The 14873-nt window shown below is 45.9% G+C and overlaps 1 protein-coding gene across 3 annotated transcripts in view; it reads right to left on the minus strand.

The window, feature by feature from the left end:
- NCKIPSD (NCK interacting protein with SH3 domain) overlaps window positions 1-14873 on the minus strand; it is a 100033-nt gene that overhangs the window by 48321 nt on the left and 36839 nt on the right. The window contains exons 2-4 of one of the 3 annotated variants that reach the window (XM_075938841.1): window positions 11735-11847; window positions 9289-9490; window positions 2718-2805 (exon numbers count right to left, since the gene is read on the minus strand). In XM_075938841.1, the coding sequence (XP_075794956.1) occupies window positions 2718-2805; window positions 9289-9490; window positions 11735-11847 (403 nt within the window). The remainder of the gene's footprint in view (window positions 1-2717; window positions 2806-9288; window positions 9491-11734; window positions 11848-14873) is intronic. The other 2 variants (XM_075938843.1, XM_075938842.1) reach the window with 2 other exon arrangements.

The raw sequence follows: 14873 nt of genomic DNA on the forward strand, positions 1-14873 counted from the left end.
TCTAGCATTGATATTTACACCATTTGTCTAGGGAAATTAGTCCACTATCTAATCAACCTTACTGCTAGGATGTTTTTCCTAATTTCTAGCCTAAATTTTCATTATTCAATTACTTGTTTACTTTGTCCGATAACGTGTAAAAATGAGGCTATGGATACTTTTATCACATGCCCAGTTACTTGGGCAAAATGTGGCACCAATCAGCAATATTCTAGATCTGTAAGACAATCAAAGCACTGCTTTAGGCACATGGATTTCCAGGTGAATTTATTCCCATTTTGCATGTGTGAATGTTCACCCATCAGTGACTGCTCCTCATTTACTTCTGATTATCCACAAAAAATAATCATCTCCTTAGGCAACAAACATCCTCCCAAACTCATGAGGCAGAAATTCTCTTGGGCTAAAGGGCCAATCACCACTGGAAGAGTCTTTGTTTTTTCTGCTGGCCATGGGTGACATTTTGGTAATCTCACAATCTTTCCTCTAAGTCAAGAGCCAGAACAGTAGCTGCATATCCCTGGCTAACACACACACCAACAGGCCTTCCATCCAGAACAAGGGTATTGCAGGATTGGCTACTCCAACTGTTCAGGCCAAAGACGTGTGCTTTTATTCAGCTCTACATATCTCCCATGGAGATTAACTATCATTCTTCATCTTCCTCCTCCTCCTCAAGAAGATCGTCCATGTGCTTCCAGTAGATTCAATGGAATCAGAGGAACATCATGGATTCAAGAGAAGCATCAATCTGAAGGGCAGAATTGCTCACTACTTCAGTGTGGAATGGCTCATTACCATGAGGCAGGTGCTGCCTGATCCAAATTTCAATGGCCTGCCCACAATATGATCAATCTGTACTGCACCCTGCAAGTTCATTTTATAGGATATTAACCAATCTGTGACTGAGTTTGGGGCAGGGATGTAAAATCCTGGGTAGTCAGTTAATCGGTTAAATGTTATGATTAACCAATTCACCACTTAAAGCAGGGGCTGGCTACTCCAGCTCCTGCCGGTTAATCATAGTCAGTAAGCATCACGCATGTGCTTGCTGGTTAACTGGTTAACCATTCACATCCTTTGTGTAGGGAGAGTTTCTCATTATGACAATGTAACTGTATGAGCACAATGTAGCACTGGGGCAATACACAACCACAACATGAACCGTGTCACAACGAAATAACTTTCACAAACATCTCCAATAGGTTCAATCCCTAGAGGATGCAAATTAGTTTTTTTGCTTTGCTTAGTATTGGCCCAGTAGCACTCTACTGATCAGTACTGCAAGTTCTCACTAACAACAGTTATGGTGTTTGCAGCACATGAAAAGCTGATCTTCCCTGGGTTCCGGGTTGAAGATGCTACACACCTGTCTTTTGCAGACACAAGCCACTGATTATGTAAAAGTCTGACATGGCTATTACATGCACAAAGACCTAGATGGACATCTAGCAGAGTTACTTGCTAAGCATTTCTTAACAGAGTCTTTCACCGATGTATTAATAGTGAGTGCCCCCTGGTGATGTAATGGCATTATCACATCCAGATTTTTTTCAAAAGCACAAATTTTCATGCTGCCCTGTAGAAAGATCCCTATGATAGATATAGTGTAATTGAATAGATGTGTAACCATGTGAAATCTTAGTGGTTACATGACTATTCGATGGGGGCGGGGCCGGCAGAGAGTGCAACCCAGCCCTGCTCCCAGAAGCCCCCTGCCATCCTGCGCTGCTGACTCTGTATCAAGAGGCAGCAGTGTAGGGTGGCAGGTGTAGGGTGCCAGGGAAGCCAGTTTAAAAACCAGCCGAGGCCACCGCAGACAAAGGCTACTTTGAGGTAGCCAGCCCTGTCCCTGCCCCCCCCCGCACTCCATCAGAGGTAGCAGGGAGAGCGCCGGGGGAGGGGGGGTAGGCAGCACTACAAAAGCCGATTCCCCCAGCACCAGCTCTAAATAGGCTCGCCCTACCACCAGCTCCTACCTCTCCCTCCCCACTGCCATCAATAGGAGACAGCAAGTGTGGGGGGGAGGCAGGTCCACAGAGCCAGCTACCTTCGCGTATCAGCGCCAGCCTGCCTGTTTACTCTCCGCACTGCTGCCTCTCATGGGGAGCCTGCTTAAAGCCAGCTCCTCACAGGCACCAGCTCCCATTCCCCCCTTTGCTGCCTCTGATACAGAAGCAGCAGGGAGAAAGGGGAAGTGAATGTAGTTGACAAGATAAGCCTGGGCTTATCGCTTAATCAGTTAATCATGTAGTCGACTACACGTTGACATCTCTTTATGATACTCCTTGGCGAATAAATACAAAGGCCCCAAAACATTAGTTATGTTTGTGAGAACAAATATTCTAGAGCTTCTTCTCCAAACACTGTCTTCTGCCAAAATTAATCCCATCCTAGGAAGTCCAGAGATTACTATGCCCAGCATCCAGAGTTGGTAGGAGAAGCTGCACAGGTGCCAGTCAGCCAAAAATCATTCTGAAGGACCAGGAAATGACCTAAGGAAACACTAGTCCCCAGCATTGGAGCTTTCTGATTAAGACTGATCAAAACTTCAGACCAACATGCATCTGAGCAGAAATCCAAGAGATGCTTTACTGGAGGTACAGACCAAAACCAGCCAGAGTTGCTGCTACCATTACACTTCTTCCTATACAATACTTCAGTGTTGGCTGCTTCTTGCCCCAAATTTGTATATATAACCCAAAGCTTTTCCTTACTTTTAATGTGTGCTTCCATCTGCACATTCTTGCGTTTCTCTGGTGGTGGGGGTGTGACAGGAGCAGCACGTCGTGGCTGTGGCGGGATCTAAAAGGGAAGATTTTAGAGCAATCAAAGAAAGTTACAATCAAAATAAACTCCCTATTATAAACCCTGGGTGTGTGTTAATTTGTTCCTACATTTCTCTCATCATTCCAGATAGATATTAGTAGGCAGCTTCTTACAAGAACAAAGCAGAAACTCTGAAACCCTGCTTTACTCCCTCCCCTTGACAGGAAAAGCCGCCCATGTTTAATTGCTATGTTCAGCAGCACACAGTATGTGTGTCACACAGACCTGCCAAGCATTACTTTTTCCTTATTCCAGATGCAATCCCACACATTCACCATGCCTTTACAGTGATCTCAACAGCCCCAGAGAGGCAGCAAACAGTGAGCATATTTAACCACGCTTTTGGAAAGATCCATTACATCAGCTACAAATATCCTTGCAGAAAGACAAAGCTAAGGACTGCAGATAGCTAAGTTCCTTCCTAATTCATACCTCCACAGCAATTTCTTATACAGACACTGAGAAGCTAGGGCTAGAGTAGCTGTGCATTGCCACAATCCCATTGCTGTTCCTTGTTGGCAGAAGCTTCAACAAGAGTTTCACAAAACTCTGAACAGCTTGTTCTCAACTTAGCAAGATTCTAAGTTTGACCTTTTCTTATGGATACAGGGATCTCACCACGCTTAACCATACCTTTATTGCTCAGCATGTGCATGACTGCAGTTTGCTCCATGTACAGGAAATTGCAGCCAGTATTGAATATAGCAGCCAATTTAAGTAGTATTTCCCCTCAAGGAAGGACACTGCACCAAAACTCGGCGATCTGCCCAGGCAGACAGCTGATCTCCATGTAAAGGCTGAACATGTGGCTTTGGACCTACAAAGACACACACTATTTGGTACCTGGCTGCCTGAGAGATGCCTCTGTCCTCATGTGATAGCGCAACTGCTCAACTCAGAAGTGCTCATACTGGAAGTCAGGTATCAGACAGGAAGGATTGTGCCAGTGATCTCAATGAGTTACCTTAACTCAAGCGTGGTCACATGGAGCCCTGGTTTGGTGACATTGAGATCATGCTACAATTCTCCTTTTTTTCAGTCTCTCTCTTCAATGGTATTTGCAAGGAGAGGTATTTATATTGATGGGCTGAGGAGGGAATGGTCTTTTTGACATCCTGAATTTCTCCATGTTTTTAGAATGCCTGTAAAGTGCATACAGTATTACCAGATATCAAACTCTTGAACCAGGCTCTCCAAAAATAAGGTGATTTTAAGAGCTGTGTTTTAGGTTCTTTTTATTCAGCTTGTTTGTGAGCCACCTGGGGACACGTTCAAGTGTTTCTCTGCAACCACGTGGGTCAAACTTTTGTTCTAAATGAAACACGAGATGCTCTCATAACATGACCCCAGCAGCTAGAGCTTTACTACAATGTCACAAGACTTGTAGTGTAACTGTAAAAGTTGGCAGTATTGCCCTGAATAAGGCTGGTTAGAAATCTGAATGAGTAAGAGCCCTAAATAATAAATATACACAGGCCTAAAGGAACTACATTGGCGTAAGGTAAACCATGACTTGGCCCCACCAAGCACCATCTGGAGCACATTCCTAGCACCATTAGGCTTCAGAGATTGAAACTTTCCAAGAAGAGCATAGTGACACCATTCTTAAAGTGACAACTTCCCCCAGACAGATCACTGCAAAGCACTCCAATGGGCTGCTCTACTTGTAAGTCTCAGCTGCATGCTCAATGAGATCTCATTTCACCTGTGCTCTGCAATCTGGGCTGCCTGATTTTTTTCTTCTTTCTGGGTTCAGTTAAAGAGGCAGCCTTAACCTAAACATTAAACCTGTTACATTCTGGTCACTTCAGACACAACCCCTCCACTCACACAATACAGCGAAAGTTGAGATCAAATGGAAACACTTCAGCTTCTGCTTAAGTGGGAAGGGGGGTTTGATTTGGAGGCAGATTCTCCTCAATGAAAGATTCTTGACTGTAGGAATCTGCTTTCCCCCCTAAGTTCAGGGCCTGGATTTACTTAGATCTAGATCATGTTGTGGCAAGACTAAAGGCTTGTTTTGCAATGGTAAGAGAGAGCATGTTAGTTTTGGAGGTTCAGGAACTATTATGTTCCAGTTCATCGTCCCTATAAAAGTTAGGGATACCAATTGGAACACACATGAGTATGCAGAGCTATGACATGCTTTTGTATCAATTGAGATTGGGAGTGGAGATAAATGGGGCACGGAGGCGGTTTCTTACCCCTTTGTGCCACCCAGCTTTTAAAAAAATACTTTTAGGACAGAGGAGATCAATTAATTCAACAAATTGCCACAATAAACACCTTATACTAGTAAAGCAACACCAGAGTCCAATGTAAACTTCCAGCCTGGGCTTTTCATTTATTTTCCACCTATTCTTCCCTATAGTTTAAGTCAGAATACTAAGTGGGATCTAAATACAGAACTGGCCAGAATCCAGCATTACACCTACTTGCCTTTTAAAAATTATTAGTCTTTGGCTCAAGAGACAGCACAGCTGTGTGAGGCACAATTAGAACAGAAGAGCTCTCTGTAAAATGCTGGCAAAAGGCCCTTCTAGACTCTTGTAAGTGCAGCTGTGCTAAGGTCAGCTCTGTCTTTATGGCCATGAAGCTGTGTAGCTCAGCACAATCACAAAGCAGAAGCCTGCATCCGTTTATAAGATCAGCACAATGCTATTTGGGTGCAGAGGGGGAACAGGCTCATTCTAGGACACTACACTGGCTCCACTCACCCTACCAAACCTGTCACATATTTGACTCCAACAATTATAAGAGTACTGTTTATACAGCAGTCCAAGTGCCATGGAGCTCTGGAAATCTTTCCTGCCCAGAGTAGGTAAGCTAGAACAATTGATCTCTGCAGAATCTAACCTTTTCTTTAATATTCTTAAAAAACATGCAGCACCTCTGCGGTTCAGCAAAGTGGTGAGCAACAGCAGAGGTGCTGGGTGTTCTCTCTGCACACTCAGGAAGGTGGCGACACCTTGATCACATTTGCAAGGGTTCCGTTCACAACTGTGACACTGTTAAGTGGGCAGCACTGAGAGTTTCATTGCTATGCCTTTCGCTCTCAATAGCTCAGTGAAATGGACCAAAATGCAATGCAGGGAAGGTGTCAATCAGGACTCATGTTGCTGATGGGTGGCAAAGCAGCAAAGGCAAGATTCCAAACAAGGGGAATCTGGAAGAGGAATATAACAGAGACTCTTCTCATTCCCATCCCCTTCCCATCCCAAGCCAGTGAGACAAGGCATCAAATTGATCTGATACCTGGTATATGGAGACTTGTACACACACATAAAAAAAACCTCCAGGAAGACCCCTGTAAGAATCCCAGCAGACTTCCTCCTTCCAGCAGTAGGGGTCTGAGAGGGACTCCCAAACCCATTCATGTTCCCTTGCAACCACATGCAGAACTTTTCTCTGGCCAAAGTGGGCAGGAGAGCTGCAGGAACAAATCAGTGCTTCTCCAAGCACTGCCTGGGAAGGAAAAGGAGCACTGGAGAGCTGCATGCATACCATGAGGTTCCACTCTGCATTATTTCAATACAGAATTGCGGAGGTTGTGGATAGCAGGGCAGTGTGGCCTTCTGTCATGGGTACCAGCAGTAGCAAGGTGGGATAGGACAGCAAACTGTGGAGTTAGTGCTGGATAGGATTAGGTGGTATCCTGTGTGCAAGTGTGAAGGGATTATAAAAAGGTATAAAGTGGCCCTTAAAATGCTAAATGTGTGAAATTCTATCCAAAGAGTAGACACAGTGTTATAGTGGACAGGTGCTACCTGAACTAAAATGAAAAGTAAGTAGAAGTGTGTGTTAGGGCATAAATTAAAAGAGGGTAGAGTTAAGATTATGTTGGCATTTACCTTACATCTGGGTTTCCTGGGTTTCCGAAGTTTGAGTTTTGCTCAACTTGATATTCTGGAAGGGCACAAGCTATTGCCAAGCAATCTTAACTCCATGTTAATAAAGGATTTTGCCATTTAATTTCCTAGTTTTTTTTAAAATAGAAAGTAGTGCTTGTTGGGAGTTAATGGTCATTTAGACAGCTGTAGCTCTTAATTATGTTTTCAGTGGATACGCTACTGTGGCTAAGTTATAACTGAAAGACTCAGCTTTTCTACAATGCTTTCATCATTAGATCTCAAAAAACTGTACATAATTATCTGCATTTTACACATGGGAAACAGATACAGAGCAGTGAAATCACCAAGCCAATGGCAGAGCTAGGAACAGTCCAGTCCCAGTGACCCCTTGCTTCTGTACATTTTGTTAAGAGTGGAATAGGGATAACAGCCATGCTCACAGATCTGCGTGTAGTTGCCAACTGGGCCAGTGAGAAAATTCCAATTGCATGATGGTTACAGTAATTTTCAGAGAGAGAGACTGACTTCTGTCTCATTCTCGGCCCCCCGCCCTACCACTTGCTGCTACATGTAGTCCCCTAGTCTACTTTCTAGCTCCTCTGACCTTTCCCAGTCTATAAAGCCATCTACCACCACTAGAGAAGCCATCAATATTACGAAGTTGCTCCTTCCCTACCCTGCTGCTGCTTACATACATCACAGGCAACAGCTTACTGGAGAGCCACACACCACCTTGGTTATGTAGCCCAAGCTGAACAAGGAGCTGGGACCCCCACTTTCCACCACCACCGCCAGCTGGGATTCCTGCCCTGCATCAGCCAGGCTTCCCCAGCGCTATGCCAGGCCCACCCAGTCTGCCCCTCCTCCAGACCATGTCGCTGCCACACACTGACCTAGAAGGTCAAGGCAGAGGGGCTCAAACACCCCATAGTGAGGCACCTGCCCCAGTCCAGCAGGGAAGAAGTTAAAGCAGGCTAGAGGGAGCCTGAGCAGAGTTCCAGCCAATGAGGAAAGGACTCAGAGCCAATCAGGGACAGCCCTGTTTTTAAGGAGTTACTCAGCCTAGAGGGAACAGTTGGGGCCTGACCAGGGAAGGTGCAGGATCAGCTCCCAGAGGAGCACATGGAGAAAGCAGTGCTGGGCAGGTTCAGGGGAGCTAGAGAGAGGGAGGCTCCAGCATGACACCTGCCAGGCAGCAGGCCTTGATGCAAGGGCCAGGGAGATGCAGGGTGTTACAGGGGAAGTGGCCCAGGGAGCAGGAGGCAGTAGAGGGGAGAGAAGGAGGCAGGACAAGGCTGCTGCCAGAGGGTGCCTGGGCTGGGACCCAGAGTAGCGGGTAGGCCTGAGTCCCTCCATACCCTCTTGCACCACACCCAGCCACACTGAGGAGTGACCTTTATGAACTATAGCTTGCCCTTGAGGTGAGGGGCTAGCGCTCTGGTGTCCAACATCCTAGCCACTAGTTCTGGTTTGGCAGAGCTGCCGGTCCCTCCCCACCTTGCTGCTTCCCACAGATGCAGCAAGGTGGGGAGGGAGTAGGAGCCGGCGCTCACAGAAAGCTGGCTCCCCACAAGCACCAGTTTTCCCCTTCCTCTCGCACTACTGCCTCTGTATCAGGGTGGGGACAGGGGAAGAGGGCGAGGGAGGCTACAGCAGAGCAGCATCCAGTTATCCTAAAAAAGCAGAACCAGTTTTCTCCTTTTTCAGATATTTTCCACATTGGATTGGTTTGGTTGCCTACGGAGTAGAGTACTAAGGTAAAGAAGGAAGGGATTTGTTAGGAACCCTATACTCCAGCCCCTTTTTATCTCCAGACTTCGGTTTCCTCAATAAGTCAATAACAAGCTCTACCTATTAGCAGTGACAGAGTAATGGTGCCACTATAAATGCATTCCTCCAAAACAGATGCAGCAACCCTACACCAACATGTCCCATGTCTGAGGGGAACTCGCATCTCTTTGCTACCTGCCACCATGTAATCATAACCTATCCCAAACAATTGCTGCTAAGTCTGTCCTGGTATGCCTCTGTGAAGACTTGTTGATGTCTCAAAGTAACTTTGCTCCATTTAGATAAAATTCTGCTTTTAAGTCACATTTAATGTGTTTTTCTTCCCCAAATCCATTACTACTAGGGATGTCCACAAGAGAAAAAGGAACTTCACTATTCACAAGTTGAGCACAGGAATAAGCAGGCACAGAGGAATTACTAAGGAACAGAGATCTTGTTTTTATGCATATTTAACAAGGAAATAAAAACACAGGTAAAATGAGACCTAAGCAGAACTCTCTCTACAAACAACGTTTTCAAAGTATTCCATGAAGAATCAGCAACTGTTTTAAAAGGTGTCAAAAAAGAAACAGCAGCATAAACAAGAGAAGATCTTTCATGTGTACATAGTCTTGTATCCTCAGGGATCCCAAAGCATTCTAGGAATAAAGCATACACAAGGATCAGGCCTGCCATGCCTGTACAACAGCAAACAATGAAACGACACTATAGTTCAAGGCAACAACTGCAACTGAAACTATATAGGGAACATTATGTATGATAAACAAGGAAGGGATCCTTTAAGTAAGGAATCTAGAAGAGGCCAAGATAGTGTTACCTGGTAAAGGCCTTCATCATTCTCTTGGATCTCCGTGTTTGGCAGGCTGTGGTGTCGCTCGTATCCTGTCCGGCACATGCCATTGGGCTGCCGTGCTAAATCCAAATGGTGATCACTGGAGGATGGGGTCATAATCGTTCCCTGACTGGCTGGTGTGTGACCTTTGCGTGACACAGTTTCCTTCCGATGATGGATCAGTTTCCTGGCAGATGGAATGGGAACAGGGGCATTAGGGACATGGGTGAAGAAATCAGTTTAGTGTCCAATGCCAAGAAGCAGAAGTTCAACACTGGACTATGGCTTTACTGAGGATGGAATAAGCCCATCTCCACAGAACTATCGAGGAAGCATCTCTCAGAGGAAGGAAGGGTCTTTGTAAAAGGCACACAATTTGTGAATCAGTGTTCACAGGAGACCTATTGCCATTTCATGGTGCTGAGGATTAGCTGTTGTGCCATACACTTTAGACTTGCCTGTACCTAGCTCTATGGCTCTCTTACAGTGCCTGTGATTGACTGATCTGAGGTGAAGCAAACATACCTCAACAGAGGTATCAAAAGTCTCACAGCAAGCAACTGTTAATGGTGTATTACAAAGATGCCCCTCTCTCAAACACTGACTTCGCTACTTCAAATAGATTTAGATTTTTAAGCTATGAAAGAAAAAATATACACCAAATCTTCAACATGCTCCTCCCAATGAAACCCCGCTACAGCAAGCTCTCATACCAGTTCAGCCTCTCCACCTTTGAATGCCACTTGCTTTGTTCCCCAGAAGTAGGCTATTAAAGGGTTACCCTGAAACTGCTGCCTGCTGAAAGTAATATCTATTCTTTGTTTCTATACAGGTTTTTACACTGTCCTCAGCACTGCAGTGTCTCAGAGTCTTCCGGAAGTGGGCTAAGCAATATGGCTGATTTGTGTCACATGTGGAACTATTCTACCTCAGACTCTTTCCCATGGAGAAAATTGTGTGTACAATGCAGTAATGTATTCAGGCTTCTTGGGGGGGATGCAGGGAGTTGAGGTCCGTTGTCCAACAGTTGAGAGAGTTTCTAGAGATGCCCTTTTTGGAGCAAACAACCACAAAATTGTGTATTGTGGGGAAAGAGGGCAAGACTCACATACACAAAAATCATCAGTGCCTATGGAATCAATCCCTTCGCATCTGGAGCTTTAAACTCAACTCAGATCATTCAATGCAAGGATGTGCAAGCCATGTACTTTGCAGAGACCAGCACTGCTCAGGTAGGTTTTTATTTCAGAGCAGGGCAGTTAGACGCCATTCTACTAGCTGCATAGTCTTTTGCATATGAGGTATGTAGCAAATTCAGCCTTGAAACCACTTAGTAGTACTGTCAGGATCTTGAAGTATTACTTCTCTAAGCGATCGTCTGGAAAGCGCCTAGCTGTTTCAGGGTCACTGGCTGGACAGCAGACGCAGAAGGTACAATTACGATGGTACTGCCAGAGAAGACAGTCCTGGCCTTGAAGGAGCAAGGACTAAGGGAAGAAAGCAGCAAGGAGTCTAGACCTTAACACAGCATCAATGACTTCAGGGGAGGGATTTTTTAAACAAAAAGCAGATTTAAAGATAAAGGTTGAGGCCAAGTGACCCAACAGATTGGGGGCAGGGAGAAAGGAACCAATCAAGAGCGCAGACAGCCATGCTGAGCCTCTGGGCAAGGTTCCAAGCTCCCAGAAGGGGTGGGGCTGGGAGCAGCCAGTCTTTCGCACTGCCTGAACTGCTGCATCCCCCTCTCTCCCCGAGCTGCCCAGTACATGCGGTGCGGCACCCCCACCTCCCCAGGCAGCCCTCCGAGGTGGCTGGAGTGTGCTGTGCGGCACTAACAGCAATGTTGCCCTCTTCTTCCCTCCCTCCACTCCAGTCAGCAGACCTTGAACCAGCAGGAAAGCTGCATCCGAGAGGGTAAACCGGAAGAGCCAAAAAGGTGCAAAATCTCTCCTCCTGATCTGGATTGCAACTGAACTGGAATATTCACACACACAAACACACACCCCCCCCTCCCAACCAGTTCCTTGCACTTAGAGAACTCTCAAGCAAACTTCTAGCTGATCTGATGCCCCAAACCACATGTGGAGGAATATACTGGCAAACAGGTGCCCAGTGATTTGGAGAAGCTGCACGGTTTGGCGGAAAATGGAATTATGGGCAGACAGACAAGGTGCTGCAGCGGCGACTGGACACTCAGCCATTCATCACCTGGCTCTCACATCAATGAGTTGGGAGGGCTCCCTCACAGCACTGCAGTCCTTTGTTTGCTTAGCAGAGTGGGGCTTTAATCACCAACGGCCAACCCAGCCATCCCTCGTTAACCACACCCAGGCCTGGAACATGCATAACCTCACCACGTGGCTGTACCACTAAGTTCACACTTTCCCTGCCTCTTTGGGACTTAGCTAGCTCTTCTCCAAACTATACTTACTGGAGGACATCCCTCTGCTCCAAGTTGTATTTGCCTCCATTCTTCATAGCTGCATTGTGGATAGCCTCAATGGCTCGGTCAATGGACTGTAAAACCACATCTTGTTCCAGCACCTAAAGAACACAACGTGCCACGTTACCATCTCTTCATTTTGAGATTCCTTTCCATTGCACTTTACGGTAAGTGAAGTTGACAGCATAAGAAATCCACAGGAACAGGCAGCACAGAGAACTCAGCTGACTAATGGGAAAAAGATAAAGGTTGCAATTGCCCTGAACATGTATGATTATACCCAGCGTCCACTGTCCTGGCCTGTTCACTACCTCTTTGAAGAATCAACTTTTTAAAAATTGATTTTTTTAAATGTGCAGGTGTACACAAAATGGATTGTCTAGTTGAGATTTATTGTTAGAGACGAAACACACAACACAGCTTCATGCACTTGCCTTCTGGGGCCTGAAATCCAACAATTTATTATATGTAGATCAATTGCAAAGAGCATGGAACAGCTCTTCAGATCAATTTCACATCCAGAGTGCCACAATAAGCTTCTGACTTTTTACTGCAACACACAGTTTATAGCATGCTCATTTCCTTCTGCTACACCTACCCATCCCTGGAATAACATTGAGCCCATATATCTGGAGACCCTCTCATGCCAATTGGCTATAGTCCCATTGGCCCTTTTATTCACATTTTTCTAACTATTTTTCTATTAATTTTGCTGCTGAAATAACTTTCAGATTCCCACTTAAGCAATCATTGTATTATTTGCTCTTGTAGTTACATGCCTGCCAGCAAATTTAGCACGTTTTGTTGTTATTGAAAATATAACACCAGCTTTTCAAAACAAAAAACAAAACACTAGAAAACATTTAATTCATCAGTCAGACCATGACCAAAAGTTTTGGAACAGATTTAACTGTGTCAATCATAGTGGCTGTGAATTTAGGAATACAATACTACACCATACTGACAAAATTTAAAACTTAAGCAGTTTCTCAACCTAGCTGACTTACACCTCAGGTTCTGCTTGTGTCTCTGAGGTCACGAATTCTGTGACTTTCCATGAGCTCTTTCCAGGCAGCCCCCAGGCCAGGCACACCAGCCACTGCTGAGAAAGTCTTGCTCCACTCTATCCCCCAGCAGCAAGAGTTTGGATGTTGGGAAGCTCAGGGGAAGGGTGGAGGGCAGGGTTTACGTGGGGGGAGGGTGCTCATCTCCTTACTCCACATGCTGCCTCTGCCTGCGAGCCCTGCCTCCCCACCCATTGCCTAGGAACAGACCATGGTTCCTAGGCAATGGGAGCTGCAGAACCGGGGCACAGGCAGTACATGACACTGAGCCCACGAGCAAGCCTACCCCAGCTCCATCCACCTCTCCCCACAAGTATCTGAAGCATCCTCCTGGGCTGGTACTCTCCAGTGCATGCATCCATGGCACCCTTCTGAGCTATGTTTCCATGAGCCACTGTAGTGCCTCCAGGGCGGCCCCTGCAAGTTTTAGTCAAGGGTATATAGTAAAAAACCATGGACAGGACATGGAATTTTATTTAATGTCTGTGACCTGTTCGTGACTTATTAAAAATACACATGACTAAATCTTAGCCTTAATTACTGCTCATTCTTCCTTTAACATGGCTTGGGACCTTCCATTCCCCAGTTGTTTTGCACTATGGTTTTATCTATTCAGACTTTAAATCCTAGATCCATTTCTCCCAACCCACCTAGCAGAAATGGAGGCAGACACCACACTACAGAACTTTCAGGCTAGGCATTAGCAACATAGGCAAGTTGGACCTGAGCAAATGTCTCGCATTACAAGGAATGTCTCGAATGAAAGGACAGGAAAGATTCAGTTGGCCTCTATTCTTGAAATATTCCTATAAGGTTTTGGCTAGTAAGACTTGACACATTCAGCACCTTCCACCTGAATTTCTCCAAGGCCTGGTCTACACTGGGAGTTCAGGTCAAAATTAGACCCATTGAGTCAATTTTCTAAACAGTGAGTCCACACCATCAAGCCCATTCCATCAACTTCAAGGCTGTTAAAGTCATTTTCTGTACTCCTGCTTTCAGGAGGAGTAATGCTAAATTCAACCTTGCATGGTTGATTTTACAATAGTGCAGACACAGTGCTGTGAAAGTTGATGTTCTTGACCTTCTGGTGGTGTCCCACAGTGCCCCATGTTGACCACTCTGGCCTGGACTTTCAACTCTACTGTTCCCCAGATGAACAGGAAAAGCCTAGGAAAAGCCCTGGTCAGCAGGGCGATCAAGACCTCAAAGCAGGCAGCACATATGACCACGAGTTCCATGAGTTCCCAGGGTTGCAGATGAGCACCAGCATAGAGCATTCAAGAGATCCTGGACCTTACTGCTGTGCAGGGAGAGGAATCTATTCTTGCAGAGCTATGAAACAGCAAAAGAAACTCAGATATCTATGCCAAGATTGCAGAGGGCATGGAGGAGAAAGGATGCGCCAGGGTTATCCTATAGTGCAGAGTGAAAATAAAGGAGCCAAGGTAGTCATACAAAAGACAAAGGAGGCAAACGGATGGCCTAGATAATCACCGCAAAGATGCTGCTTCTACGAGCTGCTGCATGATATCCTTGGGGGAAGCCGACCAGCTTCCCTAGCCAGTCCATGGATTTCTCGCAAGACGCTCCTCAGCAGGGCCAGCCCACAACATTTAGGCACCTGAGGAGGGGGAGCTCAAATGACACCCCCATGCCACCTTTCCTCCTGCCTGTCTGTTATGTTCTGTGCCCTCCATCATCTCTGTGCATCTAGAGCAGAGAGAATACATACACACAGCAGCAGACACCATTTTCTACACTGAATCCTAGTGGCGCCCCCTCAAAGTCTGGCACCTGAGGCAGCCGCCTCATGGTGAGGCCAGCCCTGCTTCTCAGGCAGCGGCAGCATGGAGGACAACATGGATAAAGAAGAGGGGGAGAATGATCAGCAGGTGAACAGAGTAACTGATATCACAGAGCCAAGGACTTTTGGTGAATTCACATTTTTTAATCTTGCTAGAAGTGGGTTAAGGCAATTGGGTTTGATCTGTGGTGGCCACTCTGCCTAGACAGCAGGAGGACCCCGAAACAGCCTGTTAACATGTCTGGAGATGGAACGG

The sequence above is a fragment of the Pelodiscus sinensis genome, chromosome 11 (genome assembly GCF_049634645.1).
Source record: "Pelodiscus sinensis isolate JC-2024 chromosome 11, ASM4963464v1, whole genome shotgun sequence".
In the NCBI taxonomy this organism is placed as follows: Eukaryota; Metazoa; Chordata; order Testudines; family Trionychidae; genus Pelodiscus; species Pelodiscus sinensis.